The following is a 22,663-nucleotide window of genomic DNA, read 5'->3' on the forward strand; positions in this document are numbered from 1 at the left end:
TTATTCGTCTCTTTGGTTTTTCTCTGCCATTTAAAACTTATGAATTATTGGATCATTGTAAAAGAATAGGGAAAATTGCACCTAAATACACAAAGTTTGCCGAAAATCCATATTTGACGCCAATTTTGAAACTTACATTTTAATACACGAATTTAATAAGTTGTTCAATTTTGACTTATTTTTCAACTCCCCCAATTTAACATCTTACGTGGCGCCTACGTGGATCGCCGGCACGCGTTGTTCCGTTCGCCGTAGTGAACACTAAACGACGTCGTTATTCCTAACTAAAAACGACGTCGTTTTTCACTGATTAAATTCTAACCCAAATATATTGAAACCTAATTTCGATTTTCAGATGGAATTCAAAAACCCCATCTCCAGAATCCCGATTCTCGCCATCTCTTCTTCTTCTTCAACTGGGTTCAAATCTATCTTCATCTTCGAGCTCTAAGATCATGTCATCCACTTCGTCGTTGTCGGCTGGGTCAGAGGACACCGTGATTAAATGCCATTGCAAAATACCGGCGAAGGTGGAGACATCAAGAACTTCGAAAAATCCCGGTAGAAAGTTCTATTGCTGTCAGCATGGAGGCGTAAGAATACCCTTCATTTTCGATTTCCCCATGAAATTTTCGATTTCACTATTTTATTCTGCAATTTCGTAAACCCTAATGCAATTTCCTGAAATTTTCCATCTCTTATGCTCTATAATTTCCTTCATTTTGCAGTGTAATTATTTTCTCTGGGTGGACATGGCACAGAAGCGGTTGAATGTTGTTTCGATGTCTCATTTTGTTTAATTTGATGAGCATTGTTTAACTAGGGTGGCAGAGCTTGAAGGGAAATTTGGTGATTGGAGAAGAATATGAAAAAGATGGAGGATATGAAGATTCACTGTGGGAAGAAGATGGTTTGCATGTGTTGGTTGATTGCAATCCTCATGACTGTGATAATGATTTTACTCTTGTAATTTTGCTAGTTCTAATGTTAGGTGCCTACATTTTGTAAGTGTTTATCAAAGATCATGATATGAAATGAAAGAACATGATTTGTACACATCTCTCTCTTGCAATCCTACATTTAATTCCTTAAACAAACTGAAATGAAAGAAACAGAAAGAAAGATATACATTTGCAAATTGAAATGGCATTTCATTGATAATAACTGAACAGAGCAAGCCCAAAAAAAGTGTTTGGATCCTTAATGTTTGCCAACACAGGAAATATTAACATCATAAGCTTAGATCAAACAGTATTCGAAAAACCAAAAAAAAAAGTGTTTGGGAATCTATTCCCACCAAAATTACAATCTAACACGGCTGTTTCAGTGAGTAACATGACTTTGTTGAGTTGAAATTTGAGCTTGTGAGCTTGGTCCAGTGCCTTCATCCGGTTGAGCTTGTGAGCTTGCATCATTGCCTCCTCCTTTTGAGCCTCTTCTTGCTCTCTTCCTTGAACCATCACCTGTCAAACCTCCTGAACCTTCATTGCTTGATGTCCCTGCTTTCCTAGGCCGCCCCCTCTTGCCCTAAACAATGAATGTGGATCAATACTCCAGACAAACTGATAATAAGTGTGAAAAAGTTAGTATGTACCTGTTCCTTTGGTGGCTTAGTGACTTTCTCATTTTTACAGGCCCTGGAATTGTGGCCTACTTGTAGGCAATTTTGACAAGTGATCCTAGATCCAATCTTCCTCAACTGGCTGGGCTTATTTGGATCCACCTCATCATGCTCTCTTCTTCTTTTTTTCTTGGGTCTTCCTGGCATAACCCTAACCAAGGGGGGCAGCATAGGATCACCAGTGGCTTTTGACCACATCTTCTCACCATTCAATGGTTCAAGTGCATGGGAGTAGGCTTTCAAGTATTTTTCCACTGTATAGAAATCGTGTACATAGTCTAGGGGGTCATATTGCATGTAGTTCATGGCTGATATTGCATGTGCACAAGGGATTCCTAAAATATTCCATGCCCTACATGTACAAGACCTTTCACCCAAGCTTACCACAAACTTGTCTTCTAGTCTCTGCACTTCAAATTTTTGCCCCATTGTTGGATGAGCAATGCACAACCTAGCATGCACTTGAAGCTTCTCTACCTTCTTCTTAATAGCAGGACAAATCCTCCCCTCACATTTCTCAATCATTTTCAGTTTACTAACCTGTCTCTCCATCAATGCAATCCTAATATCCTCTAACATGTTCACAATATGTTTGTTTCTAGCCTTAACTATGTACCCATTAAATGTTTCAGATATGTTGTTATCTACCATGTCATTTTGGAAGTCTGTACAGAGAAATACCTTGCAAAACCTTCGGTAGTCTCTGGACTTGAAATCCTCAAATGCTGCCTCATGCTCAGCCTTCATCTCCTCAAGTGCACCCTCCCATTGTGCTTCATAGGTGCTTCTTGCAGCCTTCCAGAACAGGTTTTTCAATATTGGTCCTTTGAATTCTTTCTTCCAGTTGCTGTAAACATGCCGGGCACAGTTGCGATGCTCCGCAAATGGTGCCAAGTTCTGGAATGCGTTTATGAGGCCCTGCAAAAAAATCAATGCAAAATAAGCAACAACAAACTGAAATGGAGTATAACCAAGGCAACAATAAACTGATATTGAGTATAACTTACTTTTTGTTGGTCTGAGATAAATGAGACACCAAGACCATCCTCAACTCCCAACTCCTGAAGTAGTATGCTTAAAAACCAAGTCCAACATTGTTCATTTTCCACTTCAACCACTGCCCCAGGCCAAAGGATACATTTGATCATTGCCATCCTTGGCAATGGCACTTAACAACTGTCCTCCCAAATGTGTTTTGAGAAAACACCCATCCAAACCTAAAATCCATCTACACCCTTGCATAAAACCCTTCTTTAAAGAACTAAAGCCAATGTACAAGGCTTTGAACACCCACCATCTGTCAACATCTCAAACCTGCCCTCTGGATCAACCCTCATCAATTCAAGTAAATAAGGCCTCAAGCTGGCATAGTGGTGACCAACTGACCCTCTCAACAACTCTAGGGCCTCTGACCTAGCCATATACAACATTCCACAATGTCTGCCTACAGCTCTCTTATGTCCATGTTGGGTCTAAACCTGAAATGGTTTAAGTATTGCCTAACAATCCATTTGTAGTTAGCTAGCTTGGTATGAATTGAGAAAGTACAAGTGTGTGGCTCCCCCTCTAGGATTTTCAGCTTAAAAACATGTCCATTCTTACTCATCGAACCATAACATCTCCACTTACATGGAGCTGTACATAATGCTTCACAACTATGCTTCATAACTCTCCTAAAATGTAATGGATATCCCTTGTAAATAGCCCAAGTCCTTAAACCCTCTTTACACTGCTAACCTGATTCAAACCTCATACCTAACCTTGGCACCAATTCTTTATGATCACACTTAGGATCATAAAGAATTCTAGGCCGCCTCTTCTGCCATCCCCCATCATCTTCATCATTAGTAGAATCTGAATTCACATCTTCATCTGAGCCAGCATAGTCAGATGTGAATCCAGATTCTATATCTACCTCAGCCTCATCAACTAACCTACCCATAGCTGCATTGCTTGGTTCTGGAATGTCATTCCAGTTAACATCAGCAATAACATTTTCCTGCAACCTAACCCCCACTCTTGCAGCCTTGTATTCCTCATCTTCACTGCCTAGTTCACTATCCCCCAAGCTATCATCAGTCTCTAAGGATCCTCTTGAGGCTCATCTACATCATCATCTGACTCAGAATCAGTGTGGCATTCAACCCATTCACCCTCTACATCCTTCCCCTTCCCCTTTCCTATTCCCTTATTCTGTAAACCCTTACCCTTAGCAGACACAACCCTCTTCCCCTAATTCTTTATTGCCTTTCCCTTAGCAAGAATATCACTTTCCCTGATTCATCAAATTGTATTCCCTTCCCCTTACTACCACCCTCTTTTGGCATGATTGCAGCCTCCTTTCCCTTACCATAAACCTCCCCCTTTCCCTTACTACCACCCTCTTTAGGCAGGCTTGCAGCCTCCTTTCCCTTACCCTTTTGCATACCCTCTTTCACCCCTTTATGTAAGAACACCTCAAAGTATTTATTAGACACGGACAAAGACTCCAACATCATCATACAATCAGTATCATCATATAGTGGATAGTATTTTTTTTGTTTTAGGGACTTTATATTCTAAGTCTTCCCAATCCACATACCCTAGTTTCATGATTTCGTCTTTTAAATAAATAAAAAACCGAATCTATCCTTATCAAAGTTGGCTATGAACTTAACTGTACCGCCATTATAGACTTTTTGCTTCCCTAATTGTACGAATGAACCGCCATGATGGATATATATATACCAAAACAATCACTGTAAAAAACACACGATTACAGAATCTATCACCAAATGATCAAGCACGAATTAATCAATATCTTCATAGAAAAAAATACGCAATACCTGTCATGCGCCATGTTGCAGGGAGTGCCGCCACTTCTTGCGACTGACCAAGTTCGCCGGAATGAAAATGATACTAGGAGAATAATTTGGGGAGAGAAGAAAGGGATGATCAGCGTTGATAGTTGGAGTGAGAATGATGAAGACGAAAGGTTGCATGTATTCATATGAAGGGACGCGCACAAAACGGCGTTGTTTTGTCCTCAGGAAACCCTATTTTATTTAATTTTTTACACGTCACTCAATACGGTGTCGTTTCGATTCAACATCGATTAGTTGTGAATCTTGTGATACACGTATATGCCATGTCAGAAATGCCGGTCACCGGAGTTGAAAAATAAGTCAAAATTGAACAACTTATTAAATTCGTGTATTAAAATGTAAGTTTCAAAATTGGCGTCAAATACGGATTTTCGGCAAACTTTGTGTATTTAGGTGCAATTTTCCCAAAAGAATACAACCTTCCATATAGATTTGTTCCACCTCGTATAACAATTTTTTTCTGACAGTCTAACACATTTTTTAACTCTTTCCGTCCACGAAAATTGTATAATGAAATGAAGGGCATGCGCTTTAACAAATAATTAGAAAATATGTATAAAATATAAAAGATAGTCCATCAAAATTGAGTGGAGAAAAAGATTCATCCAAAATTAATGTGTTAAATGGTTGAATATTTTATAAATATTGAATGTGAATGAGTTTTAACATATAAGAGGTAGTTTTGAAAAATAAAAATATACTACTATTTTGTGAACAGATGACAATAATAATAAAATTCTAGTAATTTTTATGGTCCTCGTCCGATCATAAAATTTGACTCTTCAATTTTTTTGCAATATGTAGTACACGCTTTCTATTTTTATTTTTAAAATAAGCTCCCTATTTATAAACTAGTACGACGGTGTAGATATTCCTAGCTTTGTTTATTCTGTAGCAGTCGCCGACTATTATTCTATGCTTTAATAATGATATCTACTTCTTTAACTTTCAAAACAAAATTTTAAAAAGTGCAATCAAATTCATGAAATAAAGGCTAGCTGGGGTAGATAGGGTGGCTTGCAAATGAGCTACAGATCTCAATTATGAACTCTCGAAATCGATCAAATTCATCCATAATTTACATTATTATAAGGATTAATTACCTATAAAATACTGATCTTTCTTTTAATTCTAACTTTACATACAAATTTTAAATTGTAACGTGATAATTATTATTATTTTTATTTTATCTTATTTTGCTACTAATTCAAATTTCGGACTGACATGGCGTGTCAATAATTGGCGTGGTGTATTTATTCTTACATGACAATTAGTTGCCTATAAAATACTAAACTTTCATCAATTTTTTTATTTTTCATACGAATTTTATTAAATTGTTCTGGTTAGTCAATTTTCACTATTCAAGTAATTTTTCACAAATTAATACTGAACTTTCATCAATTATCAATTTCGTGTCGCTCACCGCTCTCTGTCGAGGAATTGTTGGACCCAACAATAACAAGACAAGAATTATGCTTTCGAATGAATGGAATCTTCCACAAGAATCGAAAGTTTCACTGCCAATATTCGAAGAAAGAAAATTAGTTCGTTGAAATAAGAAGCTTTGGATGAAATTGTGTTTAAGTGATAAATCCCCTTTTGTTTGGCGCCTACAAAGTCAAATGAGTAGACTAATTTGATTTGTGTTATTTGCAAGATAAAATTGGAAGAAAGCAAATTTGGGTTATTTGTTGTGTTTTTTTTTTTTTGATATATTAAGTTATCGTTAATTAAAATATTCTTTGGTTGACACACTTAAATTCGAAGAATACCCTTACTATTATTGAAATTATTCAATTAATTAATTCAACTAAAAAAAATACTATTATTTGATTTGATATGTTAAGTTATTGACAATTGGGGTTATTTGCTTTGTGTAATTTTTTTATTGATAAGAAATTAAATAAAAATGTCACACAATAATAAATACGTCAAATCAAATATTGGCACGTCATGTCAACCCAGAATTTGGCCGAAATTTGAATTAATAACAAAATAAGATAAAATCAAAAGTTTAATAATTATCACGCCACAGTTTAAAGTTTGTATGCAAAATCAGAATTTGATGAAAGTTAAATATTTTATGGGCAATTAATTCTTATTATAATAATTATTTAAATAAATTTATCAATCAATGAGTAGTGAGAGCGTAATATCCTAATTAATTAGTATGTCACTCGTGTAATGCATAGGAAAATTGAGTTATACCGCTTTTCACTTTTTGTATTATATATTATGTATTTAATTTTATAATGTATCTTTTTGTTTAGAAAAAGTTATTTTAATACTAGTTTAATATGTAAAATATTGTTTTAGTAAGACTAATCATGCGTTTAAACGTTTATATATAAAATTAGAATTAATTTGAAGACATATTTAGAACTATATATCTTCATAAGTTATCTATACAAATGTAGTAAATAAGTTATAGATCAATTTTTCTTAAAATTTTAATATATTTATGGGATAAAGATAGGCAAAGCCAAAAAATGAAATTATAAATTATTTCAAATTTGCAATCGAAAAAAAAACACATATTTCAATACAAATCTACATACTATAAAAGGTAAATGACATGTAAAATTATGAATTTTGGGTATATTTTGGTTTTAACTTCTAGCAAAAGAATATGTATGTAAAACCACGAATTTTGGGCATATTCTTGTTTTAACCTTTTGACAAAAGTTTATGCGCATAAGTATTTGAACTTTTTTAATTGTTTATGATTTTAACTACGAAAATAATATTCGTCAAAAAATAATAATAATAATAATAATAATAATAATAATAATAATAATAATAATAATAATAATAATAATAATAATAATAATAATAATAACAAAAGAGCCATTGAACGACTCTCTTCAACAATTAAAATAAAATAAAATAATTATAACATAAATTTGACCATTCCAGATTTCAATTTTTTTTAAATGCATGCAATATTGTGATTGGGCCGTGCATTGCACGCGCCCAATCAATTTTCACTCTGCACCGGGAGCGCACTTAGAAGCTGGGCGCGACCTGAGGCGGCGCGACATTGGTGGGGGGCTCAGCCGAGCCCGGTGCGCACCGGCTCCCAAACCCCCAATATAGATGCTCTAATATCTTAATGAATGTACCCTCAAAATTACTTAAAGGTGAAACTAAACACATTTAGGCCTATTTATAGTGTCCTTTTGAACATTTTTGAGTCCATGATAGACTCCATAGGCCATGTAATTTTTGGGTTTTTGAACATTAATATTTATTTATTATTGACAACGATTTTAACTATTCAAATTGTAATTCTTGATAGTCCCAAATTCGCATTCCATAAACGCCATATTAAATAATTTAGCGTATATTAATAAACAACCACTTAAGATAGTTACAAATAAGTTTGACTTGTTAAGATAATTTGGATATCTTGTGATTTATTTTGTTTTAGAAGAATGAACAATTTTAGCAACAGAATATTTTATTCTTCGAAGCTTAGTCATATTTTGTTGAGGTTTGCATGCTACTATATTATTCAGTAGACATGTCGGCTAGTGGCTGCTGCTATTTCTTATCATAAAAAATGAATTTCTTTCAAATCTGAATAAATCTATTTTCATATATATGCCATTTGTGTTTCTCATAAACATATTCCTCGTAGAAAAGAAAAAGGGCTGCGTCTTTGAAGCCCAAACTTAAATAGTAATTTCTTTAAATGGGCTCTCATCCAAATCAAACTATCTATTCCGTGCGCGGGCGATGCTAAAGTGAGCCGGCAGTGGAGAGAGCCTTAACGCTCACGCACGCTATGCGTATGACAGACACAACTCGTGCAACTGAAGCGCAGAGTCAACACTCAACCAGCACAAAATCGACTCACCTATACATACACCTATACATACACTTCCGCTCTATATATCAAATTCCCCTCTTCCTCGATTCCAACCGCCAATCAATCCCTGTAATTTGACCACAATTTCCCCCAACTATGAAATCCCCCTGAAAATTTTGAATGGAAACCCTAACCCTAACCCTAGCCCCACACCCAATTACTCTGTTCAGATCGTCGCGGTTTTCTCTCTTCTTTTCCGGAGGTTGATCAATTGTTGTCCGAATTCGCTTCTCGATCATTGAATCAAACTGCTATTGGATTTTTGTGCACGTTCTGTGATTTGCTTAATTAATTTGTTTTGTTGAATTTCTGCTTCTTTTTATAGTTATGTGATGGAGTGATCTGCCCTTAAAGGCGTCATAGCTTTTGATGGATGGAAAAATAAGGGTGTGAGCATAAAAATGGGGATCAATTAAGTTTTAGGTTGGCGATATAGGATTTATTTTGTCTATAGACTTATACTTGTAATCCTCTTTATATATACATACATACATTTTGTCACATATTTGTGTATAAGGGATGGGTAGCTCAGAAACGGGAGGAGTGGTGGATTGTAGTGTGGGGAGTATAGTTTGGGTCCGACGACGAAATGGGTCTTGGTGGCCAGGAAAAATACTTGGGCCTGAAGAGCTTTCATCGTCTCATATAACATCCCCGCGATCAGGAACTCCAGTCAAGCTTCTAGGGAGGGAGGATGCCAGTGTGTAAGTTCGAAAAGGCCTTTATTTCATTTATAATGAAAATTATAATGGCATTGTCATTCGTATCATAGTATGTGTATATGATAGTGGTAGATGCAGCTGGTAATGGATTTTGGGACATTTATGATCTATAATGTAGCAGAAAATCACTGTTAGGTATAAGTTGATTGGGAGTATGAAATTTCAAGCAATAAAAAAAGAGACTGCTTTAGTGTAATGAATTCTTTCTGGAAAGTTCTGCATGGATGAAGTTATTATATTTATCAAAGCTTCCACAAAAAAATAACTCCCAACAATATGGCCTACCATTGAATGCTTTACTTGAGATATACAGTTTATTTTATTTATCATTTCGGAAGAATAACACTACGTTGGTCATGGAATGCTTTTTGCAATGAAGGTTCTTTTGTTGTTATGCTGTCTTGTTGATCAATTTGATGAGTTTGGATGACATGGATGTTTCTTAAGTTCTCATATTCTTTCATGAAGGCTACTAGGTCCAATAGGATAATTTCATATTCTTTTCTTAAGTGACTTTTGTATGTGATATGCGAAAGCATTCAAAGTGATGGAGAGGTTTGTTGAGCATCGGGTTACATGATCGATGACATCGATGTCTAACTTGCAGTTTCTATGTCACATACTTTTTGACTTTGCCTTTCCTAACTAAATTTTGCATTTTATATTATCAATATATTGTTCTTGGGAAAAGTCAACAAAGGAGCTTCTGTAAGCTTTCCATAGTGTTGATGTATTGATGTTAAGCCAGTAGGTGATGCATGTCAAGTTTTGAAAGTCTGTGTGTGTGTCTTTGGTTGTATTATTATCAGCTGCCTTCAGTGGTATGGGACACGAGTAGAGAACTCATTGCTTCTAGCCTTTCTAAAAGAGTTAACTGAGATCTTCTGTAGTAAAGGCAGCATCCAGTTTAGAATAGGGAAAAGGAAAATGAAGATAATAATAACAATGAAGTTATTTCAGCTCAGGGTTTGTAAGACTTAGGTGGCATCACTCAATTTCTTGCAATTTACCACTCTGCAGCTAAATGACTTACCAACCCATTTTCTGAGCCCCTCATCGCACAAATGCAATTTGTGGGTGCACCAATCACTTAAATAAGAATTTGGATGAGTATGTACCATGAGCCTGTGGTTTTGTCTGACTGACAAGCTCCTGTATCCTCTCTTTTCTGCAGCATATGTAAAGAACTAAGCATGCTTGGGGTTTGGTACCTCTAGACTAGTTTTGTTCGTCTTTTGATCATTACATCAGATACTCATGAATGATTAATTATATTTGAGTTACTATCCTTAGCTAATTAAAAAGAATGGAGAAGTTGAGATTCCTTTCTAGTTTTAACTATAGTATATGATGTTTTTTTTCGCATGCATTACTAGGGACTGGTACAACTTGGAGAAATCAAAACGTGTAAAGGCTTTCCGATGTGGTGAGTTTGATGACTGCATAGAAAGGGCTGAAGCTGCTCAGGGTATGCCTCCAAAGAAAAGAGAGAAATATGCACGCAGAGAAGATGCAATATTGCATGCTCTTGAATTGGAGAGGCAACTGTTGGAGAAGAAATATGGCAAATCAGGAAATTCGTCTAATGGCCGACGAAAATCGCCGGATGCTGTTACTTCTTCAGAATGCTTGGAAAATGGCGCAGGAAATCGAATAGACCCCGGATCTGACCAGCTGTCGGAGAGGCTTGGTTTATCTGTTGTAGAAAAGAATGGGACAGACCAGCATCCATGTGAAGAGATGGTCAAGGATGTAAATCAACCGAGTGGTGATGATGATAGTGCTGGTGCACTACCTCGGATGAGAGGGTTACAGGACTTAGGTCTCCGGACTACTCCACCAACTAGTAAGCTTCTTCCCTCAGTATGCTAAAAAATTCTCAACCACTTGTTTGTTTAACATCACCCTTGTGGTGTTCCCATTCTCTGCACAGGCAAACAAAATTGTCTAGGCTGCAGAATATTTCACTAGAGGTCCATTAGAAGCACACCTTGTTTAAATACTGAAATAAGCATCAGGTTTCCATTGTATCTAATCAGGTTTCTAATTGTTCTGTTTTGGTTTCTATCAGGAGAGGAGCATTCTGGAGTCGCAATATCTCGGGCGAAGAGGAGTAGAAATGCTTACTTGACATACGATTCCGGGGATTGTTCCAATGATAATCAAACTCTAACCACTCAGATGGAAATACCAGTTTCAAAGTTTGAAGAAAGCAGCTATCAAGCTGATGCTGGTGAAGACCGCATTTCTCGGTCTACGGAGGATACTGAAACAGATTGTTCAGAAACTGATTCTGTGGAGTCAGATTCAGATGAAGAAATGGCTGCTCTATCTGGTGAGATATTTTGCATTGCTCTCGAGCATTGCAAAGCTACAATATAATCTAGGCTGGTTTCAGGCTCTCATTCTCTGTGTTGGGCCCGTATTATTACATCATTGCAATTTTGGGGTAGTCCAGCATACTCTGCCACATTTTGGAACTGCCTATACCATTTCCTTAAATTGGGTTTGCTGTCTAAATATGTGCTGTAACTGTATTTGTCACTACAGGACTTTGGGGTGATACTTTTAGCTGGTAAATATTTCCTGGCCATTGTTTTACTATGTCATTTTCCTGATCTACGAATTAGTTCTTATATCTTAATTTCTTCTTACATGGTTGCTTGAACCACCCACTTTTCATTATAACTCAGTTATTTTACGGATTTACAGATGGCGCAGATTCTATAGAATTACAACCTAAATATCCAAGGAGTATTGAAGCACACGAAGAGCATGGAAGCATTAGCAGTAGTGATGACTTTGATGAAATGGCATATGCTGATGGCTTGTCTCATCATTTACCCCATGGCTACGTATCAAACAGCGTGGAGGTTTCCAAGTGGCAGCTCAAAGGGAAAAGAAATAACCGCAATGTTGGGAAAAGGTATCCTGACAGAACTGATGCCGAGCTTTCCAAAGGATATGCGAACAGCAGAAACTCCAACTGGAGCAGTGGTGGTTTCAAGGCTGATCCAATAGATAAAAGTTCAAGGAACCAACTGTCCAGGTATGGATCAACAGGACTACACAGTTCCAATGAGACCGCTGATTTGGATAGCTTTGCTTGGAATAATCAGTCAACCATGAGAGGATATTGGGAGGATTCACAAGAATATGTAGATCCTTTCTTTGTCGGTAGGCATCATTTTGATGGTCGGACCATGTTGATAGATGTGGACTTGAAAGTCCAGGCTAACAACTATCGGAGAGATGTCCCAATGATCTCGCTGATGAGCAAACTCAACGGGCATGCGATAATAGGTCACCCTATACAAATCGAAGCTCTTGAAAGTGGTTTGTCCGAGAATCATGTATCTACAACCGATTATTTTCATCCTGAACCTCTGGAGACTCCTGCACTTCCTTCGGTGTGGAGGACTGGTCGCAGGACTGCAAATTCCCGTGTCCCCCGCCCGTTTCTGAACGGTGAGAGCAAGCAGCACAGTTTATTCATCGATCAAGACGCTCGTCTGAAGGGAAGTATGATGCAGAGGAGCTTCCCCCAGTATCCTATGGACAGAAAATTCTCAAGAAACTCACCCAAGAAGAGCAGTCCGTCGTCCAACCAAAAGATACGAAGTCTTTCATCGATTGCATCAGACGAACAGCATCAGAGCGACCCTAGGAATGACGAGGGCAACTTTCAAGTGGGCGGGCTGATCAAAACTGGGAATCTGCCCACAACAGTTGCTTGTATACCGGTTAACTTGGTATTTAGTAGGTTACATGAGGAGTTGGTTGGTCGCCACCAATAATAATATGGCGGAGCTGTATGGATTATTGTAGATGTTGATTGTTTACTAGATGCATGTATATTTTAGGCAATAATTTTATATAACTACACCCTGTTGTCACATGTTCTTGTGAAAACACCGTTTGATTCTTGACAGTGAGGTCTAGGCCTGTGACGCGGTACAAGTTTCGGTTGCTGCAGCAGCCCCAGATTTGTTTCTAGGAAGATTGTCAGCTTTGTATACCAAAGGAAATCTGCAAGAGCAACAGATAGGAATGCATACTGTAGATTTATACTCATCACTCTACTGTGTGTGTGTCGATTTCCAGATGTGTTAAAATTCCAGTAACTTTGGTTAATTGGATTGAAAAAAGTGTGTTAAAATCTTGAATTTTGCTCATCTTAGTTGGTGGATGAAAAAACAACTTTATTTGAATTCCTTTCATCCATTATTGGATTTTGATGAATGTAACATAAGAATAGATGAAATAATAAAATAGTATAGTAGATAATAGGGGGCTCATTTGAAACCTTAGGAGATAAATTCTGTTCCCAGCTTCATATCAGGACCCAATAGGCCTTTGTTCTGATAAAAAGAAAAAGAAAACATCTTACTCCTTTTCCTTTTTCATGTTTGATATAAACAAAGTCGCTAAAATCAGATTAAACGTAGGGTTGTTTGACTAATTTTATAACATCTTACAAAACGTTTTCATGAATTCTAAATTTTGTTCCGTGCTCGATTTTGGCCTATGTGGTTGGTGCCCTATTCGGCGTTTTATACGTATGTGTGACTCCAATTAACCCATTTCCACACGCGCGACTTGAATAATATCATCTACATTATCCTCTGGCCTTCTTCCAGTCTAGCCATGGCTGGTGCCACACCACAAACGTAGCCACACAAACGAACATGAACATTCATATATTTCTATTTTTGTCGACCCATAAGATATACTTCCTCCGTTCCACTATAAGTGATTCAAAACTTTTTGGCACGAGAATTAAGAAGAAAGTGTAAATTTATTAAAAGTGTGTAGTGACCCGCTCTTTTATATATTTTAAATCCAGTAATGAGTGTTTATTTTTGTTCATCAGTGAATGAAAACGGTTATTATCCTGATATGAATTCAGCTTATGATCCTGAATTCATATTATTAAAGCAGTCAATGATATTATTTCAGAGTTATAACTGACTTAGCAAAGTCACGTTATTATTTTTAAGCGAGATGGAATTAGATTTTATTTTTACTCAAGTCGTGGATTATTTCTGACTCGTGAGTTAATTAAATCTGCGGATTTAATTTAAATATTAGAAAAACGAACGAATTAAATCTACGGATTTAATTTAGATTCATTTTATAACTTATCGATTTTAGAGAGATATCACATGTCGAAATCGATATTTATGTAAAAATACAGTATCAAACAGAATCGAAGCCAGTAATTTATTACAGTTACAGAATCATCGAGACATAGAAAATACATCATTAATCTTTTACTACATTTTTTATTCTTTCTTTTCTTTCCACTACTTTTGCTCCCCACTTCATTTTGCCACTAACTCCACTTTTTCACTTCACTATTATCATCAATCTTCCCACTAAACTTTGTTTCCATTTTCTTTAAACCACAATCATCTCCACCATTATCATCAATCAAGCAACGTCAACCAATGTATCAGCCAACATTATAATCTTCACTCATTTCTTTAACACCAGAACCAGAAAAATTGAAGGAGATATAGAGTTGTAAAATTTCTGCCAACTTCAAAGGAGGTAAGCTTTGGCTTGAACTTCTCCATCTTTTTCCATGATTTAACCTGCAATTACTGAAACAACAATACCAATTTTCAGCTCAATTCATTCAACTCAACAACAACAAACCAACAAGATACTCAAGGTATTAATTCTATACCAAATATCCATTTCAGTTCACATACATACACCATTGTATCCATTATGCAGCGGCGCATTTCAGTTCATTGCTAAACATTGTAGACATTTCAGTTCGCTCCATTTCAGTTCGCATGATCAGTATCTTATGATATAAAAAAAAAAAAAAAACCATTGTAGACATAATGGACTTAGCAAGCTGCATTCTTTATAGTACAAACACCAACTACATCATGATTCATCCATTGCTACTTCACGCCCTTGAACTTAGCAGAATCACCAAATATGCTTTCAAGAGCAAGTGACAGTTTATATGTAGTTTTAAACCGCGTTTTAAACGAGCATTAGGTGTAAATAAAACGAGAAATATTGCACCTTATTTTATTCCTTTATGAATCGACAAAAAGAAGAATGACTAGAGAACTTAGCTTAAGAAAGGGGTGACTACCCTATTCAGCCGAGACGAGACGAAGATTTTGACAATAGCTCTTGCTGCCGATCGGAGTCAAAACGGTAGCAGCGGTTAGCGGCGGTGCTCACCGATTCTGGAGTGCAGCGGCACGACGAAGCCGAAGATTCCAGTAGTAGCAACGGCGTCGGGGTTCGGAGAATCGACGGAGACAGCAGACTTTCGACGGCAAGAAAAGCTAGGGCTCGGTTTTGAGAAAGGAGGATTAGAGTTCACATCTTGGGGCAACCTCCCCTGACTTTGAGAGACGGTCGACGCTCGTCGGTCGCCGGATTCCAGAGTGGCGGCGACGGGCTCCTCGGCGGAGGACAGATCAAGAGAAGAGAAGGCTGCGATGCGTGAATTCTCTGCGACTAACGGCGACGGCGGCTCCGGGAAAGGCGGCTGCCGGACCCTTGCTGTCAACAGCAGCGGCCGACAACGGCACTCCCCAGCAGGCCGCGACTCCGGCGAAACAGCAGCAGTCGGCGGTGACACCAGGAGACGCAGCAGCCGCTCCAGACGGCAGCGTCTGGTTCGAGTTTTGAGAGAGGAAAAGGATCGTGAAGCTGAGAACGGCGGCCGATCGTCGGATTCACAGCAGGAGCAGCGGTGGAGCTCACGAGGCAGCCATGAATCGAGAGAGAGAGAGAGCTTGATTGGATCTTGAGCAAGAGAGAGAGAGACGAACAGATCGAGAGAGAGAGAGAAAGGGGCTGAGTGGTTCTTGATTTTGAGAGAGAGCTCGACTGATTTTAAGGGAGAGCTCGACTGATTCTGGGAGATGGAGCTCACAGCTGTTCTGAGAGTTTGAGAGTGAGAGACGAGAATTGAGTTGAAAGGGAGAGAAAGAGATGTGCGTTCATTTGTGTGTGTGCGTGAATTTTGTAGGGTAAAAGAGAGAACCGAGAATGAGTTTGTGGATGGGCTCCCATTTAATTGAGTTGGGCCGAAAGATTTGGGCCTCCTAGTTATTATTGGGCTTTGTTATTTATTTTCAGTGGGCTTGAGTTGGGCTGGATTATTTATTAATTTGGGCCTTTATTTTATTTTCTTTGGGCTTCATTATTTATTTATTTTTGGACCTTGTTGTATTTATTGTAATTGGGCCTTTCTCTTTTAATTGTAAGATTGGGCCGATTTTAATTACTGATTGGGCCTCTGAATGTATTTATATGGGCCTTTGATTATTCACATATTTGGGCTGCTGTATCATTTCAGTTGGGCCTTAGTTATTTTATTTCAGTTGGGCCTCGTTTGATTTATTTAATTAAGCCCAGTTAATCAAATTATTTATTTATTTATTAGGCCAAGATTTATTTAATTACTTGAGCCGATGAATTATTTCAATTGGGCCTCTCATGTTAATTATTCAAGCTCACTTCTATTTAATTAATTATTAGGCTGCCTTATGTTGAGCCTTTTAATTATTTGAAATTATATTATTATTTCCATTCATATTTGATAAGCCCGATAAATTCCTACGAGGTTATGTAATGAATAAGCCGAGTTAGTTCCTTTCTATCTACCACATAGAGCGGGATTATTTAATCAGTGGAGTATAACATCCTGAAGAGAATAGATTAATTTTAGTTAATTATCCGGCTTCATGAGACGAGACTTAGCTTTTGTTTAAATCCGATAGCCTGGATTAACAATAGAAATTCCCTAATTATTATTTCAGAATAATAATTCATGCATAAGAATCATGCATCATTAATTCTGTATTCTCAATAATTGAGGATTTTACTCGAGCAGTATCTTATTTATATTCTCGTAATAAAGGTCAAACACGAGATTAATAATCAGTTAAGGAGCTACTGTACCACAGAAAGTTTCTAATAGGTGGGCATTACTTTCATATATATCAAATGAGTTTAAATATTACGTTCAAGCAAGTTATTTCATGATTAAATTAATTGAAGTTATTTCAAATATTGTCTTGCCATAAAATATTTAAATTTCAGTATGATATCTATCTGATGTGACTTTTATCATGTAATCGAATTCGGGTCTTAAGCAGTTGATAGCTATCCTGCCAGGGCTAGTGTACACCAGTGGCCGTGAGTCATCTAGCGGGTTGGCCGGTCAAGTGACCGTGAGAGGTGGCCACCTCTCCGGCACAAAGTTCCAGATATGATAGATTACAAGAGAACTTAGACTGCAGTCGAACTTTAAGAATCACAAATGAAATTAGTAAGCTTGGGCCTTTTAGCGAAAAACTCCCTTGCTGTACTGTTTATTATGGCATGACAATTTACAGTTTTGAAGCATGTATTTTATACTTAGGCATACGTGCTCACTGAGTACTTTTGTACTCAAGCCCTGCATATATTTCTAAATGTGCAGGTTGAGCAGCTGCCGATGGTGATGAAGTGACGAGCAGGATTCTTTTGTCTTATGTATTAATGAACTCTAGGGTTACATGTCTTCATACATGTAATCAGAACCTTATTCCGCTGCGTACTCAGAAGTTTTATGTTTATTTGGCTAAGTCAGAGATATCTGAACTTACTAGTTATTTGAGTCTATACGACTAAACTTCTGTTATATTATAAATATTCCTTTTGTTAAATGATGAAATGTGATCCTTTCTTGTTTGATTATTCCCCTTTCTACCCCGCTTCTAATCTCCCTCCATTAGTCACGGTTTCCCCGGCTTAATTATCCTTAATTAGGTCTGGTCGTGACAGAGTGGTATCAGAGCAGTTTATTTGCTCTAAACCCTAGAGTTAACCAATTTTTCTAGTATGATCACTGCTATGAAAGAGTCAGTCGACCAAAGCTCATCACTTCATCACATCGTCATGCTCAGCAAGAAAGAAGGTGGTAATGATTTTAAAACATTGAGAAGTTCACGTTCTATATGAATGTACTGATGCTTACATTCAAGTTTTATGCTTTATTGATTGATTAGATATCTCAATGAACTTAGATGCGTTAAGAATGCATGATCACTGTTACGAGAAGAACAATAGAAGCTAGAAACTCAGTTATATTTCACTATAGCCATGGTGAAGAGCTAAGAAAGAGGAAGAGAATCCAATGAAAGCAGTGCAAGCAGAGTGCCACACACGAATCACTGAAGCAGGCATAGTTCTTCATTCAGATTGTTCACGCGAGACGGAACACCTAATCGACTATTGCCTTCGATGATAGTTTAAGTACAATATTGATTATAAGTGATGAGTGCGACTGATGTAATCAGTTAGCTAATTCCTAATAAGCTGAGACTCGCTTCTAGCCTCGATTATCACTAGCTATGGCTTGAGGATAACCTTCATGATTCATGTATGAACTTCAGAGTTAGACTTACGAGGGGTCAAAATGCTTTGTATATGATGTTATAATATTATGATTAAAGCTATCAGCTTATAGTTTCAGATATTCGGAACCATTCTACTTACAGTACCTATTGCAATAGATAAGGACATGACTGAGAATCCCTATTGATTACGATCACTTACTACGAATTAGAAAGACGAGATGTGATATGGGTACTAGTAGTTACCAACCATTATGATTGATCATAAAAGTTTACGCAAGTGTGTAAGACGAGAGAAGTTCTCGAAGATGGTTTAGAGTTTAATAATAGCTAGAAGCGCCGACAGTGGATCAATGCTGAAACAAAAGAATTAAGATTCTAATGAGACCCTAAGGATATACTCAAGATAAATATATATACCTTAACCTATCGAGGACATCGCCTCAGTTAGAACGTCTTGGATTATGCATTTAGTCTGGTAGCCGCAATGAGAGCATTGACTAAGGTCATTCTATGACTTAGCATTACACATGGAGACACATACCCTATAAAGGTGCTCAGATGAGCAAAAGCTATTTCCTTATTGAATGCGTGATGATTCAAAAGGTTTTTTTTTTGCAATAAAATGAAAGAGTGCTTCAAATTATATGGTTGCATTTCAAGCGCTATGTGAAGAAACACTAAGTACTAGAAGTACTACATTAAGATCATATAGAGGAACATTGTTGAGTAAGGTCGAGCCTACCTTATTTCGCCTATAGAAGATGTTTAAGGATTGCATTAAACTAGGAGGTAGACTCCAAGTTTGAGAAGCTCTAGAATATTCTCAAGGACATGTTCAAGATATTAAGAAGAAAGTGGTGATTTTAGACCAAATATACCTTTTGCAGCCAAGGAACAAGAGTTGCCAAGTTCGGAAAAGTATTTCCGAATGACTGAGAAGTAGTTGTGTCGGACCTGGCCAGTCCACATGGCCAAAATCTCAGTAGTCGTCATATATGGGTCTTTAAACCTATATATTTTAAACCTTCATCTGAAAAGCCAAACGGGTTCAGACTATTAGGTCATTTCGTTTCGACCTTACAGTCAATTCATTTCTATCCTATGGTTATTCATTTTCAATTGTTTGACAAATTATTGAAACACTTTGCCTAATTGCCATTTTTGATTTGAATCATTGCGATCTACTAGCTGTTGGTAGATTTTTTGTGACCCAAGGACAAACAGATACTCATCAGATTAAATCAGTCAAACACGTATGCTTCAACCCAAGGGTCAAGCACGTAATGCATACAAACAATCTCTTGTGCATTTAGTAGGATCTTATTTGTATATTTCGAAAACGATGATCATTTCGATGCTTTTGTATGCCCCTATGTTGGCTTAGTTATTTTGACTAGTATTAAGTACGGAGACGTGAAACCTTGGGGCGTTCCGTGACTGAGTACTTTTTGTGATGGCTTCGCTAGGTAGCCAGTTCATCATGTGTGGTACTTAAATAGATCTTTGAATCTAGACTTTTATGATGATGTAAAGTCCTCATTGAGGCAATTTTCCTATGTTATATATGGTGACCTTATTGGTCTTTCGCGGCAAGTCATCCCGCTATGTTTTATTTATATATTCGCTTAAGTTTTAGCAAGAGCAGAACTCGATGAGTTAAGGAGTAACCATAGAAATGATAGTATGTCCTTATTGTATTTTAATGCGCTGACAACTTGTGTTTTGACCTAATAGAATGCCGCCAAAACGAGGACGACCAAGAGGAGGGGGCAGGATTCCCCGAAATGAAAGAAGAGGCCTAGAAACAGGGCCAGAACCAGAACCCGAAATAGTTCAACCACCTGTTCAGCCAGAACGACGGATTGAAGAATTATTCTTACGACAGAATCCACCTACCTTCAACGGGACAGGAGACCCGGCAGAAGCTGAAACTTGGGTTCGCGCTATTGAACGCATTTTCAACTTCCTGCGTTGCACCGACCAAGAACGTCTGACTTGTATGTCCTTTCAGTTGACGGGGTCAGCTGATTTCTGGTGGGAAGCAAGGATGAAAACGATGACAGCAGAGCAGTTAGAAAACCTGACTTGGGAACAATTCAAAGTCGGTATATATGACAAGTATATACCCAAGAGCTACCGCAAGAAAAAGGAGGCTGAATTTTACAATCTAAAACAAGGGAAGATATCGGTAACTCAATACGACAGGATGTTCTGCGATATGTCTAGATATACGCCGGAACAAGTTGACACAGATGAGAAGATGGCTGAAAAGTTTTGTGCCGGACTGAGGCACGAGATTAGGATGGCTTTGGCAAGCCACGGAGGATTGTCTTACACTGAGTCGCTCAGCCGAGCGTTAGACATTGAGGCAGCCATGCCTGGAGAAAGACTTGCAATTGTACCTGCGCCAGCACCTCCACAGGATCAAAATCATAATCAGAATTTTAAAGGAAAAAGGAGATGGGACAACAGTAAACCGAACCAAGGCGAGAAGAGGCCATGGCAGGGACGAGTCTTCCAGTCACAGGGCTATGGAGGCCAGAGTGCACCGAAACAGATGGGAAATAACCAACAGAGAGCCCCACATTGCCCCAAATGTAACAAAAATCATGTGGGAATCTGTAAGGCCGGCAGTGATAGTTGCTATATCTGTAACCAGAAGGGGCACTATGCAAACCGGTGCCCGAATAAGCAACATGGAACGGGTTCAAGACCAAACCCACCTATCCAGGCTCCACCTCTGCGAGCAATTCAAGCTTTGCCCCAACCATATCCAAGGCAGCAACCACAGTATCAGCAGCCACAGCAGCACCAACAGCTACAGTACCAACCACAACCTCAACAACCGTATCAGCAACAGGTCCGCCAACAACAGCAGCGATAACAGAAACAACATGAAAAACCTCGTCATGCTAGAGCCTATGCTATGAGGCAGAAACAGCCCGAGAACAACCAGGGAAACCTGGCAGGTATGGGCATGCTACTCAATACTCCTGTTGTACTTCTATTTGATACGGGCGCATCGCATACTTTCATTTCAAGTACATGTGTCGACACCTTAAAACTTAAAATGGAAAGAGCTGATCAGGAGTTGAGTATATCATCACCTATAGGAGGGATGACGACAGTAGATCATGTGTGCTTGAACCTAGAACTGAACATAGGGTCACTCAAGATTGTAGTGAACAGCTCGTATGTTATATCGATGGGAGATGTGGACATAATCCTAGGAATGGACTGGCTAGCCGAGAACTATGCCACCATCCTTTGTAACGAAAGACGGATATCATTCCGATCCCCAGGAAGGGAGCCGTCACATTTCCACGGAATTAGTATGGGAAGAAGAAAGATGATCATCTCCGCCCTCCAAGCAACGAAAATGATGAATAAAGGATACCCAGCTTACCTCGTATACTTGCACGGAGAACTGGGAACTGAAAGGAGCATAGAAGATGTAGCAATTGTACGGGACTTTTCAGATGTATTTCCAGAGATTCTGCCAGGGCCACCACCGGACAGACCAATTGAGTTTACCATTGATTTGGAGCCCGGGGCAGCTCCCATTTCGAAGGCACCATACCGAATGGCTCCTAAAGAGTTGGAAGAACTCAAGATACAACTGCAAGAACTTTTGGAACTTGGATTCATTAGACCAAGTGTATCACCTTGGGGTGCACCCGTACTTTTCGTGAAGAAAAAGGATGGCACATTGCGAATGTGCATAGACTATAGGGAATTGAACAAAGTGACACTGAAGAACAAATATCCTTTACCAAGGATAGATGACCTCTTCGACCAGCTCAAGGGAGCAAGCGTGTTCTCAAAGATTGATTTGCGGTCTGGTTATCACCAGTTGAAGATTCGACCAGAAGACGTACCTAAGACAGCATTTCGAACTAGGTATGGTCACTACGAATTTGTAGTTGTGCCATTCGGGCTAACCAATGCGCCAGCTGTGTTCATGGACCTCATGAATCGAGTATTCCATCCGTACTTAGACAAATTTGTCTTGGTATTCATAGATGACATTCTGATCTACTCGAAGAACGAGAAAGACCATGAGGAACATCTGAGAATTGTCCTAGAAACGTTGAGGACGGAGCGCCTTTATGCCAAATTCAGCAAGTGCGAGTTTTGGCTCAGCGAAGTCACGTTTTTAGGACATATTGTGTCATCAGAAGGGATTAAAGTGGACCCTG

General features: G+C 38.2%; 1 protein-coding gene across 1 annotated transcript; it reads left to right on the forward strand.

The window, feature by feature from the left end:
* The first annotated feature begins 8,166 nt into the window (after positions 1–8,166).
* On the forward strand, positions 8,167–13,009 carry LOC131016077 (uncharacterized protein At1g51745). The gene is made up of 4 exons (XM_057944651.1): positions 8,167–9,060; positions 10,455–10,924; positions 11,150–11,413; positions 11,791–13,009. The coding sequence occupies exons 1-4, from the start codon at positions 8,876–8,878 to the stop codon at positions 12,873–12,875; spliced, it is 2,004 nt and encodes a 667-aa protein (XP_057800634.1). The 5' UTR covers positions 8,167–8,875; the 3' UTR covers positions 12,876–13,009.
* Positions 13,010–22,663: the final 9,654 nt, after the last annotated feature.

This window comes from Salvia miltiorrhiza, chromosome 3, assembly GCF_028751815.1.
Source record: "Salvia miltiorrhiza cultivar Shanhuang (shh) chromosome 3, IMPLAD_Smil_shh, whole genome shotgun sequence".
In the NCBI taxonomy this organism is placed as follows: domain Eukaryota; kingdom Viridiplantae; phylum Streptophyta; class Magnoliopsida; order Lamiales; family Lamiaceae; genus Salvia; species Salvia miltiorrhiza.

Bases quoted from the DNA above. Each gene is read 5' to 3' on its own strand.
- LOC131016077 (XM_057944651.1), top strand. From the start codon at position 8,876: ATGGGTAGCTCAGAAACGGGAGGAGTGGTGGATTGTAGTGTGGGGAGT. The intron at 10,925-11,149 runs GTAAGCTTCTTC...GGTTTCTATCAG, and splicing joins CCGGACTACTCCACCAACTA to GAGAGGAGCATTCTGGAGTC. The intron at 11,414-11,790 runs GTGAGATATTTT...ACGGATTTACAG, and splicing joins AGAAATGGCTGCTCTATCTG to ATGGCGCAGATTCTATAGAA.